We start from the raw sequence: 13685 nt of genomic DNA, 5'->3' as shown, positions 1-13685 counted from the left end.
ACAAATAGATGCATTCATCATTTAAAAACAAATTGTGGTTCTAAAAATAACCGTTGTTATAATCTAAAAAAAAAACGATAATTTTAATAACACGAAGATATCAAAAAACAGATTTTTTGTCTAATCGAGAGTTTAAATGTATTTTTTGATGTTATTAAAATTGTTCGTCGTGTTATTAAAGTTTTTCTTTTATTTCTTCTTCTTCTTCAAGTGTCGTCTCCGCAACAGAGGTCGGCAATCATTATAGCTATTCGCACTTTGGAGACCGCTGCTCTGAAAAGTTCATTTGATTGATGTACATCCGTACCGTACCATTCTCTCAGGTTTTGCGCAGCTAACTCTTTTATTTAGATTATAACAAAACGGTTCTTTTTAAAACGTCAATTTGTTTTTAAGTGTTGAATGAATCTATTCGTTTTAAGAAATTTCAATAAAGTTTAATAATATGTAATGGTTATTAGCGATTAAAAATTCATTTGCGTAATAAATACAATCTTATGACCCAAAAACACCGACATAATTAATAGGCTACATTAGTCAAACCAACTGTGTCGCTTCATTTTTAACTTCAAATATCTCGAAAAATAATGACTTTATCGTTACGGATGGAGAGTATATTATTTACATAGAAAGTACTAAATAATCGAAAAACTACACTAAAATAGCAATTCCACCAGTGGCGTAGAATTTGGGAAGGGTCAACCATTCACTTTTCCTCCGTCGTACGCCTCTGGTAGTAGCCAGAATCGTTTGTTTAACATAATTTAGTAGGAAACGAATGCCTGCGAATCAATCAGTAAATGATTGGGAATATGGAAGTACGTTTCAAACAAATCATTGGACATGGAAATGACCAGTTTCATTATTTGGTCAAGTAAGAAATAAATAACCAGCTACAAATATTAATTTTGAAGTAGTATTTTTTTAATCAATGAACTAAAGTACTGAACCGAATTTAAAACCCCAAGTCAGTCCAATTCGGGACAAGGCTGAAAAAAAAACCAAAAATCCGGGACTTTTTAATGAAAATCGGGCCATTTTTTTTAAACATAGAACTTTAATATCATTTTATTGATTATTTAACATTTTTATGTTGACAAACATTTTTTTGATGGGATGGGTTGTAATGATAATTATATTTGTCTTAGTTTTTGACGTTTCGACTTCCAATCTGGAAATCGTTCTCAAAAAGGGAAAAATTAGAAAATTTAACTGATGTTGGATTTCCATGTAAATAGAACCTTAGGTTAATATCAAAATATAATTATCATTATTTGATATTCATGTTTTTGAATTGTCTTTCAGAAAAAGATAATTAAAATACAGAAACGGGAAAAAGTCCAGGGTTTGAGTTTTTATAGAACTGTAATACCACGATATAAAATGCAAGCGTTTTGGATGTGATATTAGTATTACACTCTAGAAATCGTCGACATTTTGCGTCCCACCAATTCTATTTGATGTGAATTCTTAGAAGAATAACGTATTCACAATTTCAGAATAGAATTTTACCAAAACGTTGAAAATTCGGATGGCCCGGAAGCTTTGCCCGGGACGCCGGGACACGACTTCGTAATTCGGGCCATGTCCCGGATTTTTCGGGCTAGTTGGTCACACTATGTATAGGGAATTGCAAGGGCTTTTAAACGAATGTCTTATTTGACTCCCATTCCCATTAAAAATGGGGTGATTCTTAGCCCGGCTTAGGTATGAAAGTAAAATAATCGTAAATAGCGGAAAAATGTGACAAAAAAGCCCAGCGACAAATCAAAAATTAACTTGTCGCTGGGTTTTTCAAAAATGTTATTCGTGATAATGCCTCTGTTTCGTTTTCCTTCGGCCACTCTGCATATGAAGGAATATCTTTATTTTTACATTTTTATTTGTAATTAAATGAATTATTATTGAAAGCAGAAACAAGGTCGACAAAAAATGTTACAGTAGAGCGTCGATAGTCCGAACCCTAGTAATCCAAACGTTCGCTAATCCGAACGCAAAAAAAATTTATAAAATTAAAAAATATGATCGGATTTTATCATATGATCGGATTTTTGTTTTGTTTATGCAGAAATACATACAATATATTTGTTTATTATGCAGGTGTTTTATTCCTTGTAACTAAAACGTATGTACATATATTGTACTATGTTTATGAGCTTTGTATGTATTTTGAACATACGTTCGATAATCCGAACTACCCCTGTACCAATTAGTTCGGATTATGGACGCTCTACTGTATGTATAAGAGAGATGTGTAGACATCATCTAATATTTATTTTATCAAAGATCGACAAATAAGACACCAAAACAAAAGACATTAATAATACATATGCAAAGAAATAAATAAGCTCAATAAATACTTTAGATTTGATCTGAGTAAACATTGTGTACTACAGATAAACAATATTTATGCACATAAGTATTGTCAGAGAGTATTATTAGACCGATATAAAATTATCTTAATAATACCATTGTTTACACGAGCTTAACTGGAGCGCTACTTTTTCAAAACAGTTACAGTAGGAAAAATGAAAGAATACCCATGAACGAACATATAAAACACGCTGTATTTTCCTGTCACCATGTCACACAAAAAATTGGCCAGCGCAAGTACATGTAATAATTATTGTTACATGTACTTGCACTGGACAATTTTCTTTGTGACACGGTGACAGGAAAATACAGCATGTTTTATATGTTCGTTCATGGGTATTCTTTCATTTTTCCGACTGTAAATACGGAAAATAATGTGTTTGTATACGTACCATTTTTATAGATTTCAGTTGCTATTTGACGGTAAAAAGTTTCAAGGTTGTGGCAAATCTGAAACAAATAAATGTATTATAAAAAATAATATCTTGTACTGAGGGGAATAATGTTTTCAACGCATTAAAATTATCAAGATATTAAGCTCATTAAAGTTTTTAAAAGCTTTCCGCATCGCCGAAATAGAAAATTAATATTTAACACTCTGTTACACTACTCCCTTATGATTAACGATATGTCGGTAAACAGAGTAAAGTTGTGTAACCTTCTGGCCAAGGTCTACATAGTGTTAGAGTTTTAGGTCACGCAAACGCTCCAGAAACCAATTTGCGTTTGCTTTATAGATTTTGAAAAGGCGTTTGCTAGAGTCCAACATTATAGACTATTTGAGTATCTAGAAATGATTGGAATAGACGGTAGATCTGGTAGACGGTAAAGAAATAGACAAAATTTTCATTCAACGAGTTGCCAGACAAGAATGTGTGCTATCCACAACTTTGTTTAACGTATACTCGGAAATAATATTCAACGAAGCCTTTGAAGGACAATGTGGATTTCGAATTTGGGGAGAAACTATTAACAATATAAGATATGCGGATAATACAGCGATCATGGCTGATAGTATCGAAGATCTCCAATTCCTTACAGATCTAGTCACTAGAGAATGCTCCAATAACGGAAGTTTCTGAGATGTAGTCATATCGTAGAGTGCTTAAAATCTTATGGGTTCAATGCATTTCAAACATAGAAGTCTTAAACAGAATAGGTCAAGACGAAGCCCATACAGCACAGGTCATCTTTAAGATATCTTATTTACAACCAAATATGGTCTTAATGTCTTGAGACTTTTAAAAGATACCTTTAAAACGCCAAATTTAAGATATCTTTTAAACATCATCCTTAAGACATTTTTTCTTAAAAATAGGTTATAATTACGAATTTACAAGTTAGGTTAGGTTAGTAAAACAAGACCAGAGCTGGTAGCTAAAAGACAAACTCCAAACAAAAGCTTTTTCACATCAATGACTTTAATGGTATTTCCCATTTCTTGTGATGAAGATATGGTCTTATTTGAGGGATATTTAGAAGACTCCACAGATTTTAATAATGCAGTTAATGCATGTAAAATTTGAATAGCAATAAACGTATTTTTAGAACCTAATTATTTTTATTAAAAGTTAATTTAAAATATTTCATAAAAAATTAAAAAGAAAGCTATCCTAAACACCTTAATAATAGACAAACCTAAAATCAGTGAAACCCTATCTTTACCTTTAAAACGCAAAAATCAAGTAGTGAAAATATTAAGATTAAACCACACCAGACTAATAAAAGGATATGTGACACCTAAGGAAAATCCCACCATGTGTAACACGTGCAATTTACAACCAACAGTAAAACATATTTTAGTGGATTGTCCACGCCACGCCACCAAGAAGAGCGATAGAACAAAAGTGCAAACGTTTTTGTCTAGTTTTCACATGTATGTGTAAAAACACTACTGTAACTACGAAAGACCGTTGAACTTTAATTCCAATATATTATAATATATTCGCCGGCACAAAATTCCGTCACCCAAGATTTTTGATTAAGTTTGACAAATTTATAACTTTATTTTGTTTTTTGAATTATCCGAATATCTCTTTTCTTGTAAGAGCTGTACCATTTTTTGTAAATAAAAACACTGATCGACTCATAAAATAGAGGTTGGATTGATAAGATTAGAATGGCCCGCATGCAGCCCAGATCTCAATCCTATTGAGCATTTATGGGATGAATTAAAAAAGCTATTCGCCGTCAACCTAGGCCTTTCAGAAAATTTGGTACAGTTATGGTCCTGGCAGAGGAATATCGGGCTATTCCCCAGGCAAGGATAACACATCTTTATTCTATGCTAAACAGATTGCGAGCAGTCGTTGCTGCAAGACGTGGACATACCCGCTATTGAATTGTTTTGTTAATTTTAGTGCGTTTGATATTTTGATTTAATAAACCTTCAAAGCAGTGTTTTTATTTACAGCTCATACAAGAAAAGAGATATTCGGATAATTCAAAAAACAAAACCTTAGTGATACCTCCAGAATAATACAAAAGGAGTATGAAACAAAATCAGCCCTCCAATTTTTCCACAGAATTTTTTAAAGTTAGGAGAAAAAACAACGCTTCCATTCATCCCCGTATAATGCCATCTAAGCAAAAATTTTTGTTACCGGAATAATAGCAAACGACATCAATACACGTACCTACAAACTGATGAAAGAATCTTGAAAATCGGAGTACAAATAATAAAGTTGAGTGCGGTCCTGAACTTAGTAGATTAAGCACACCGAAATTTAGTCTCGAAGTTTTCCATTGTTTTACTATAGTAAATCTTTAAATTAATTATAAGAAACATAATCAGTAGTTTGGTTATTAGTGGTGATTTGATTGCCGTAAGTACTTTTACCAATATTTTTACGGTTTCATCAAAATCTTACAGAATAACAAATTTCAATACAGCCATACAGTTTTGTAAATTCAAAGGTGATTAACAAAAACTTGTTTTTGCCTTTAATATCTTCGATAAGTTAAAGACTTTGTAATTAACAGAGTCCCATTAAAATATAATGAAACGAAACAAGAAAATTAAAAATTAAAAGTATTTAACAATTTTACCGATGGCTGGTACTTCTGACTACAGGGGTCCTCCAATGTTACCCGATCAACAAACACCATCTTATTCTACAATTACCAAACAAAAAGCAGCTACATTCCCTTTGAAAGACCAAGCCGTTATTATCCCAGCAGTAGACACACTAAAATTAGAAGACTACGTTACAGCAGTAGGATCACTAGTACAGCCCAAAAATGTACTTTTTTCGTCAAGAATTTCTAACGCCAGAATCTGCATCTACCTCTCCAGCAAAGAAGTTGTTGATACTTTTTTAACAGACCACGGAGGTATAAAAATAGGAGATAATGTTATTAGAGCGAGAAGACTAGTCACTCCTGCTAAAAGGTTACTGTTATCTAGTGTCTGTCCGTCTATTCCTCATCATATCGTTGAAAAATATCTTGCTGAAAATGGCTTTCATCTTATTTCACCGATGACTTTCTTAAGAGCGGGAATTCAAGACCCTCAATATAGTCACGTATTAAGCTTCCGTAGACAGGTGTACTATACACCTGACGACAATCTTGTTATTCCTGAATCAATTCTCATTGACTTCGATAATACATCGTACCGAATCTATCTTGCTGACGGACTCACCTGCTATCTCTGTCATCAATCTGGTCATATCGCCTCAACATGTACCAATATGGCCATCCAACCAAACCCGTCCATACCTACATCCCAAACTGACCAAGACTCTATTTCTACCTTTAATGCAACAGCTGAAAACAACAATGACTCTGTTCAGAATCAAACAGAAAACACTCGTGAAGTAATGGATTCCCAAGAACTCCCTACAGAAACTACTATACCGAAACGTTCTCATTCTGAAATATCGTCTCCACTTAGTGAAAACACAGAAATAGATTTTCCAAAACCTAAAGCAAGATCAACAAAAAAGCCAAGAGTCACTAAATCTGATACAAAAAGTGGAGAAACAGTTTCTACTGAATCACTTATCCAACCTGCAAAGGAATTTATTGATGAAGCTTCAACCCAGTTTGAATTAAACTATACAGAGTTAGTAAGCTTTCTGGATGATGCACATGGTTCCCCCAATCCATTAAGTATCGCACAAGAATACACGAAAAACATAACAGGACTATTAGTAATGCTAACAGAAATCTACCCCAAACTCGAAGACAGACGCATTAAATCTAGAATTACACGAATAAGGAAGAAAATACGTCGTCAACTAAATCTAGACCAAACTGAAAATGATAACTCCGAAGATACAGATGTTTCCCAAGAAAACCTCAATTAAAAACAAAAACCAATAAAATAAATATTAACAATAAATGTATATTATTCAGTGGAATATACAAGGATTATTTACACACATCGAAACACTTCAACTCCTAATAAAAGAAACAAACCCACAAATTATATGCCTACAAGAAACAAATTTTAAAAACAACAAAAAATATAACTTAAAACATTTCGATTCCTACCACAAAATCAGAAACTACGCCAACAAAGCAAGCGGTGGAGTATCAATATATGTTAATTCTAATTTAGAATCAGAGGAGTTTCCCTTACATTCTGCTTTAGAAGCCGTAGCAATAAAAGTTCAATGTCCAACACAGCTCTTTGTGTGCAATGTTTATATCCCATCGGATGTGGATTTTGTCTCGAGAGATCTGGAGCATTTAATAGAGCAAATTCCAAAACCTAGACTTATTCTAGGTGACTTCAACTCTCACAGCATTTCCTGGGGATGCCATTCCACAGATAAAAAAGGAGAACAAATAGAAAAATTTCTTAATGAAACAGATTTTGTACTATTAAATACAGGAGAAAAAACTCGGTTTAACTCTGTTACAGGCAACCATTCTGCTATTGATCTGACTATATGTGAAAGTTCCCTAGCTCCTAGTCTAAACTGGGAAGTATTAAATCATACCTACGATAGCGACCACTGGCCTATAATAATAAGAAACAATAATACCACAAAAACAAACATAAATTTTTCAGAAACATGGAAAACTAAAGATGCAAATTGGATAGCTTACCAACAACTTATTGAAGACTACCTGCCTAATTTTGGAACAATAGGAGAGAACATAAATTCCGTTACAGATAAATTTACCTCAATGTTAACAGAAGTAGCCACAATTATTATAGGCAAAACAGCAAAATCAAAACGTAAACATTCAGTACCTTGGTGGAACAAACAATGTGAAAAGGCACTTAAACAAAGTAAGCATGCATTTAATGTATTAAAAAAACATCATACACCGGAAAACTTATCTAATTTTAAAAAACACAGAGCCTACGCAAGGTACATAATTAAGAAAAGTAAACGTGAATCATGGCAAGATTATGTTTCCACGATAACCGACGATACTCCGGCATCAGAGATCTGGAATAAAATCCGTAGAATTAAAGGAATTTCATACAGCAACAAAATTAACTCTCTTGACATTGAGGGAAACCTAATTACAAATAACAGTCAAATAGCCAATGCTTTAGCGAACTCATTCCAGACATATTCAAGTGATTCCGTGCATGACCCATTATTTGTCAAAAACAAAAAGAAAATAGAAAAGGAGGTCAAGATTACAGATTCCGTCAGCCCGCTAAATGTTGCAATAAGTATGCAAGAGCTAAATGAAGCACTACAAGGACTTAAAAACTGTAGCCCTGGATCAGATGAAATTCCAAATTGTTTTTTAATTAATCTTCCTTTAGCTGCAAAGCATCTACTCTTAGATATATACAACTTTTTATTTTCCACCAAACAATTTCCTAAATCGTGGAGTACCGCTACAATAATTCCTCTTTTGAAACCTAATAAAAACAAGTCAAATCCAGAATCTTATAGACCAATATCTTTAACATCTTCCTTAAGCAAATTACTAGAAAAAATTATAAATAGACGGTTGCAATTTTTCTTAGAATCAAAAGATCTAATAGTTCATCAGCAAAGCGGCTTTAGGAAAAACAGAAGCACAACTGACAATTTAGTGTCACTAGAGTCTGCAGTTAATGAGGCATTTGCAACTAATCGACAAGTTATAGCTGTCTTCTTTGATATAATTAAAGCTTATGATACTTTATGGAAATATGACATTATTGTTAAATTACAGCATTGGGGCATAGATGGAAATTTTCTAGCATTCGTCAAAAATTTTCTAGATGACAGAAATTTCAGAGTTAAATCAAACCAGGAATTTTCAGAATACCATACTCAAGAAAATGGCATACCCCAAGGATCTACACTAAGTGCAACACTCTTTCTGGTTGCAATTAACGATATCGTGAGCAGTGTCCGAAACCCTGTTAAAGCAATCCTATATGCAGATGACCTTGTAATTTATACTTCTCATAAGAATCTTAGTATGGCATCAAATATTATTCAACTTTCTATTAATTCCCTACAAGAATGGTCTAAAACAACAGGACTAAAATTTTCTACGGTTAAAACCAAAGTAATGTGCTTTTCTCGAAAACATCAAAATGTTGCAAATATTCCAAAATTAACACTGTATGATCAAGTTTTAGAAAATGTTGAGGAACTTAGATTCCTAGGTATGATTTTTGATTCAAAACTTACTTGGAACAAACACATCGAAGTACTTAAAAAATCATGTTTACAGCACATAAATATTCTTAAAGTACTAGCAAATCATAACTGGAGCGCAGACACGACACAGTTACTCAATATTTATAAATCCTTAATCCGCAGTAAATTAGATTATGGATCAATTATATATAATTCAGCTAAGGATTCAACATTAAAAAAATTAGATATTGTACAAAATACCGCACTAAGACTAGCTCTAGGAGCCTACAGGACCAGTCCAGTTGAAAGTCTTTATGTAGAAGCAAATGAGTCGTCACTCTCGATTAGAAGATTACGTCTAAGTCTACAATACGCAAGCAAGCTATCAACTAATCCAAACAACCCAGCCTACCCCTATGCCTTTTCCACACATTACCATTCTAATTACATTCAAAATCCTAATCTTCGACCATCATTTAGCAAAAGCATTAGCAACTTCACATTTCCGAGTATTATGCATACCAGCTTTGATTATACTCCCCCTTGGACTATACAAATTCCGTATTGTAATACAGATCTGTCCACTTATACTAAGGACAACACCCCTTCATCTCTTTTTCTCCAATACTTCTACAATATTAAAAATAAATATCCATCCTGTCAACTAGTGTACACCGATGCATCAAAAACCCCCGAATTTGAAACAGTGGGATCTGCCATTGTCACAGATGATTCTGTGCGCAAATTTCCACTACCTAAGGACTACTCAATATATTCCGCCGAACTTTTTGCAATATCCAAGGCAGTGCAACAAACTCTTAATCGACCTGAAGACATGGCAGTAATATTCACCGATTCCTTAAGTGCAGTTCAGGGCATTCAGAAAATATATCCGAATCATCCGTTCCTAGAACAAATTAAAAAAGACCTTGTGGCTCTACAAAATAACCATAAACAAGTACATATTGTGTGGATACCATCTCATGTGGGGATACCAGGAAATGAAATTGCAGATAAAATGGCTAAAGAAGCTTGTAAAATGAAGAGATCCGAATATAGAACTAACCAAATTCCTCACTCTGATATGAAAAAATGCATCAATGAGTACACAAAGAACTTATGGTTACAAAGATGGCAACTCTTACCAAACAATAAATTGCGGCAAGTAAACCCAGATCTAACTGCGAAAACACCAAATTTAGTAAAACGAAGGGACCAGGTTGTACTACATCGTATCAGAATAGGGCATACCAGACTGACGCACGAACACCTACTAAGGAAGGAACCTCCTAGAATGTGCTACGCCTGTGACACCAATATAACTGTAAGTCACATTGTTATAGACTGTCCATTATATCATCTGGAAAGACAAACTTCTGGACTACCAAGTGACATAAAGTGTGCGTTAGACAGTGCGGAGTGTAACAAAATCATTAGGTTTTTAAGGGAAATTAAATTGTATAACCAAATATGAGTGCTACGTTATGAACAATTTAAAACCAACTTTGTAAAATCTCTATAGTTCATAGTTTATATCAATTTAATATGTATCGTAATTGTACCACCGCTAATAACCTTTTATGGTTGATGCGGGTTATTTCTAATAAAAAAAAAAAAAAAAAAAATAATAAAGTTATAGATTGTCAAAAATCAAAAATTTTGGGTGGCGGAATTTTGTGCCGGTGAGTGTACTATCTATATGTTACGGGAAATAACGTAAATCCGGCCAATAACGTTAATAACCGGTCAATATCGAAAATGGCCTTTTGAACTAGTCATTGTCGACAATGGCCGGATAGTAACGTTATTGTCCATAGAAACTGGACATTGATGATAATTTTAAACTCTTGATAACATTTTCATCATTGTCCGGTCAATGTAAACAATGCACGTTGTTAATCGGTCAATGTTGAAATGTAGACTAAAAGATAGGTTTTGTTTATTATTTGCTTCATTTCTGTACTCATGCTGAAATTACTCGTAGTTAATTTATGTAAAAAGTGTTACAAAATGCCATGGTTCACTATCTTGTCAAAATAAAAATGATTAGCCTTTTTAAAAGCTATCTTATATGAAAAAAATAATAGGACATCATACCTAATTTATCAACATTGGCCATTTGCTTTTGGCCACGTCGTTATTGACCGGTTATTGATGAAAACTCTAATTTTAGGTTATTTTTTTACAACATTGGCCAATAGCTAATGCTATTGTCGTTAATGGCCGGACATTGTCGCTAATAACCAGGGGAAATGGACATTCACGACAATGCCCGGTCTTTAACGGCAATGGACAATTTACATCATTGTCCGTAACATATATATGACCATTAGCTTATACGCATTTCACCCTTTTGGAATCATTAGAGCGAGCTATGGTAGGCTCTCCGGATCGTAACAAAATATTTCTGTCTTGTTAGCAAATTATTTAAAATAATATGCAAAAAACGCTACAGCAATATCCATTAGGAACAAACGAAATCCAAAGATCCGAAGATTTTTTACATTTGAAATTAATTCAGTTATAGCCCAAATCTATGATTTCTATAATTTGCAAAGCAAACAGACGATAAATGAATTGACGTGAGGAATCTGAAAATATTCAAAAGTTGTGGATTGAATACAGAATTGATTTCTGAATTGATTTCAAACGTAAGAAATCTTCGGACGACAGAAAGATTTTGTTTCGATCCAAAGAGCCTACCACAGCTCACTCTGATGATTCCAAAAGGATGAAATGCGTTAAGCGAATGGTGGTACTCTGTATTGAAATACATTTTTTTACTAACGCAATTGAGTACCTACTTGAAATCAATTCGCTTGAATTTTTGTCTAGACTGATTGACGTGTTATAAAATGCAATTTTTAGATTCCTCACGACAGTTCATTTATCGTCTGTTTGCTTTGCAATTTAATAAAGTACAGATTTGGGCTATTACATGGATTGATTTTAAACGTAAGAAACCTTCGGATTTCGTTTGATTTTTCTACTGTAACTTTTTGTACATTATAATGTAAATGATAATGACTCTCAGTGGTCAAAGCATACTCACTAAATAAAAAAAATATTTTGAAAAAGAAGAGAGAGAGCACTCATGTGCATTTTGTTATATCAACTCATTAGAAACAGACTTCATTCAACACATCCATCAAAACAACGTACTTAGCATCAGTTAGCCTAGTATTTCTAAAAATAATGAAGATGGCAAGTGAAAATGGTTCATCAGCAAAAAAATTAATGAACTATAATAAAAATGAGACAAATTAGTAACTTCCTACTTTGTGTGTAACAAAGTTCAACTGAATAATAATAGAGAATTCTCAAACGGATGTGCATATGATCAGCTAAGTGACCAATTTTCATATTTTTTCCTATTGTTAGTTTTGTCGTTAATAGAAAGTGATTCTATTTTTGGATTAACTGGATCATGTCAAATAAAAGATTAATTTCGCTAAGCTTTTTCTAATTTAACTGCTAATTATTATCGACCTATTTCGATTTCTGTTCTGGGAAGAGGAGTGAAATATATGAAGCTTTTTATGTGAATTAGTTAAGAAGGAGGTATGATTTGAAATAATTTGAATCATATTTTTGTGAATTTTTTTTAAAGTCCGGTAGAGTTATTTTATTTTTAAATCAAATAAACATATTCAGTGCAATTCAAAGAATAGTAAAAAAAAATTCAAGCAAAAATATTAAAAAATAAGTCAACAGTGAAACTCGTCATTGGAAACTCGTCATGTGAACAAAAAATTCAAAAAGATTGAAAGATGAAGTTTTCGATCCTAATAGCATTATTAATAATATTTAGAAAATATTAAAATATTACTAAAAGATTTTTAAATCGAAAACTTATTGGTCCATTTCCTTGGTAACAGCTCCAAGGCTTCTAAAATTTGCAAGCCAAATGGATGCTGAAGCGAAGAAGACAAGAGGGAATTCAAAAAACTTACAATTCACGACCCCGTCTGTTCAGCTGGTAAATTCCAACAGAAAATGGACCTAGTTACTCGAAGGAGTAAAGACCAATATAAAAAAAATAAAAAAAAATTGTTGTATAAACGTGTTAAAAATAAAATTTTTATTTTATTTTCAAAAAGATTGTATTAGCCTATAAGTTTTTCGAGGTGGCGATGTCAAGTTTTTTAGATTATAGGATTTTTGACTTTTTGGTATCACTCAGAAGTCTAAATAACGAATTTTTTTGTAAAAATGGGTGTAAAGGGTAAAAAAAACATTAATCCGTTTTGACTTAAATATTTGAAATACTATTTTTAACGCTCTGCTCGTGCTGGCCAGTAATGTTATATCACCCGAATTATCGTATTGTTTAATGGCATTCTTATTAACGTTCCTACATTCCTGTAATAAAAAACTCCATAGATAACGAGGTATTATAATATCTTTCCTCGCTGCGCTTCACTGTGCAAATTACAAACTAATTAGGTAGATTAAATAAAGATGAATATAAATTAATGATAAATTAGTAATCTTAACGTTTTATCTAACATAGCCACACCCAAGCACACGCTAAAGAATAATTAAGTTCAGTTCAGATGTGCAAAATGTACAGAACATCTAAGTATTTTTCTGTTAATTGCATTGAATACCGACTTCTAATATCAACTCAAAATCAATAACGAGTTTAGCCTGGTGGCTATAATAGAATAGTTTAACAAAGTATAAAAAACTCGAAGAAGTACCACAAAGTTTTTATTAAAAAGGCAAAATTGGAAGCGTTTAGGCTCAGCAAGAGCCATC

At 32.8% G+C, this 13685-nt stretch overlaps 1 protein-coding gene across 3 annotated transcripts in view; it reads right to left on the bottom strand.

Annotated features, from left to right (window-relative positions):
- Positions 1 to 13685, bottom strand: part of LOC126892332 (proton-coupled amino acid transporter-like protein pathetic) — a 193401-nt gene that overhangs the window by 49196 nt on the left and 130520 nt on the right. For all 3 annotated transcript variants that reach the window (XM_050661839.1, XM_050661841.1, XM_050661840.1), the window contains one exon: positions 2766 to 2823. In XM_050661839.1, coding sequence (XP_050517796.1) covers positions 2766 to 2768 — 3 coding nt within the window. In that variant the 5' untranslated portion in view covers positions 2769 to 2823. The remainder of the gene's footprint in view (positions 1 to 2765; positions 2824 to 13685) is intronic.

The sequence above is a fragment of the Diabrotica virgifera genome, chromosome 9 (genome assembly GCF_917563875.1).
Source record: "Diabrotica virgifera virgifera chromosome 9, PGI_DIABVI_V3a".
Classification (NCBI taxonomy): domain Eukaryota; kingdom Metazoa; phylum Arthropoda; class Insecta; order Coleoptera; family Chrysomelidae; genus Diabrotica; species Diabrotica virgifera.
Note: the sequence above shows the minus strand (reverse complement) of the source record. Positions and strands in the feature narration are given on the sequence as shown.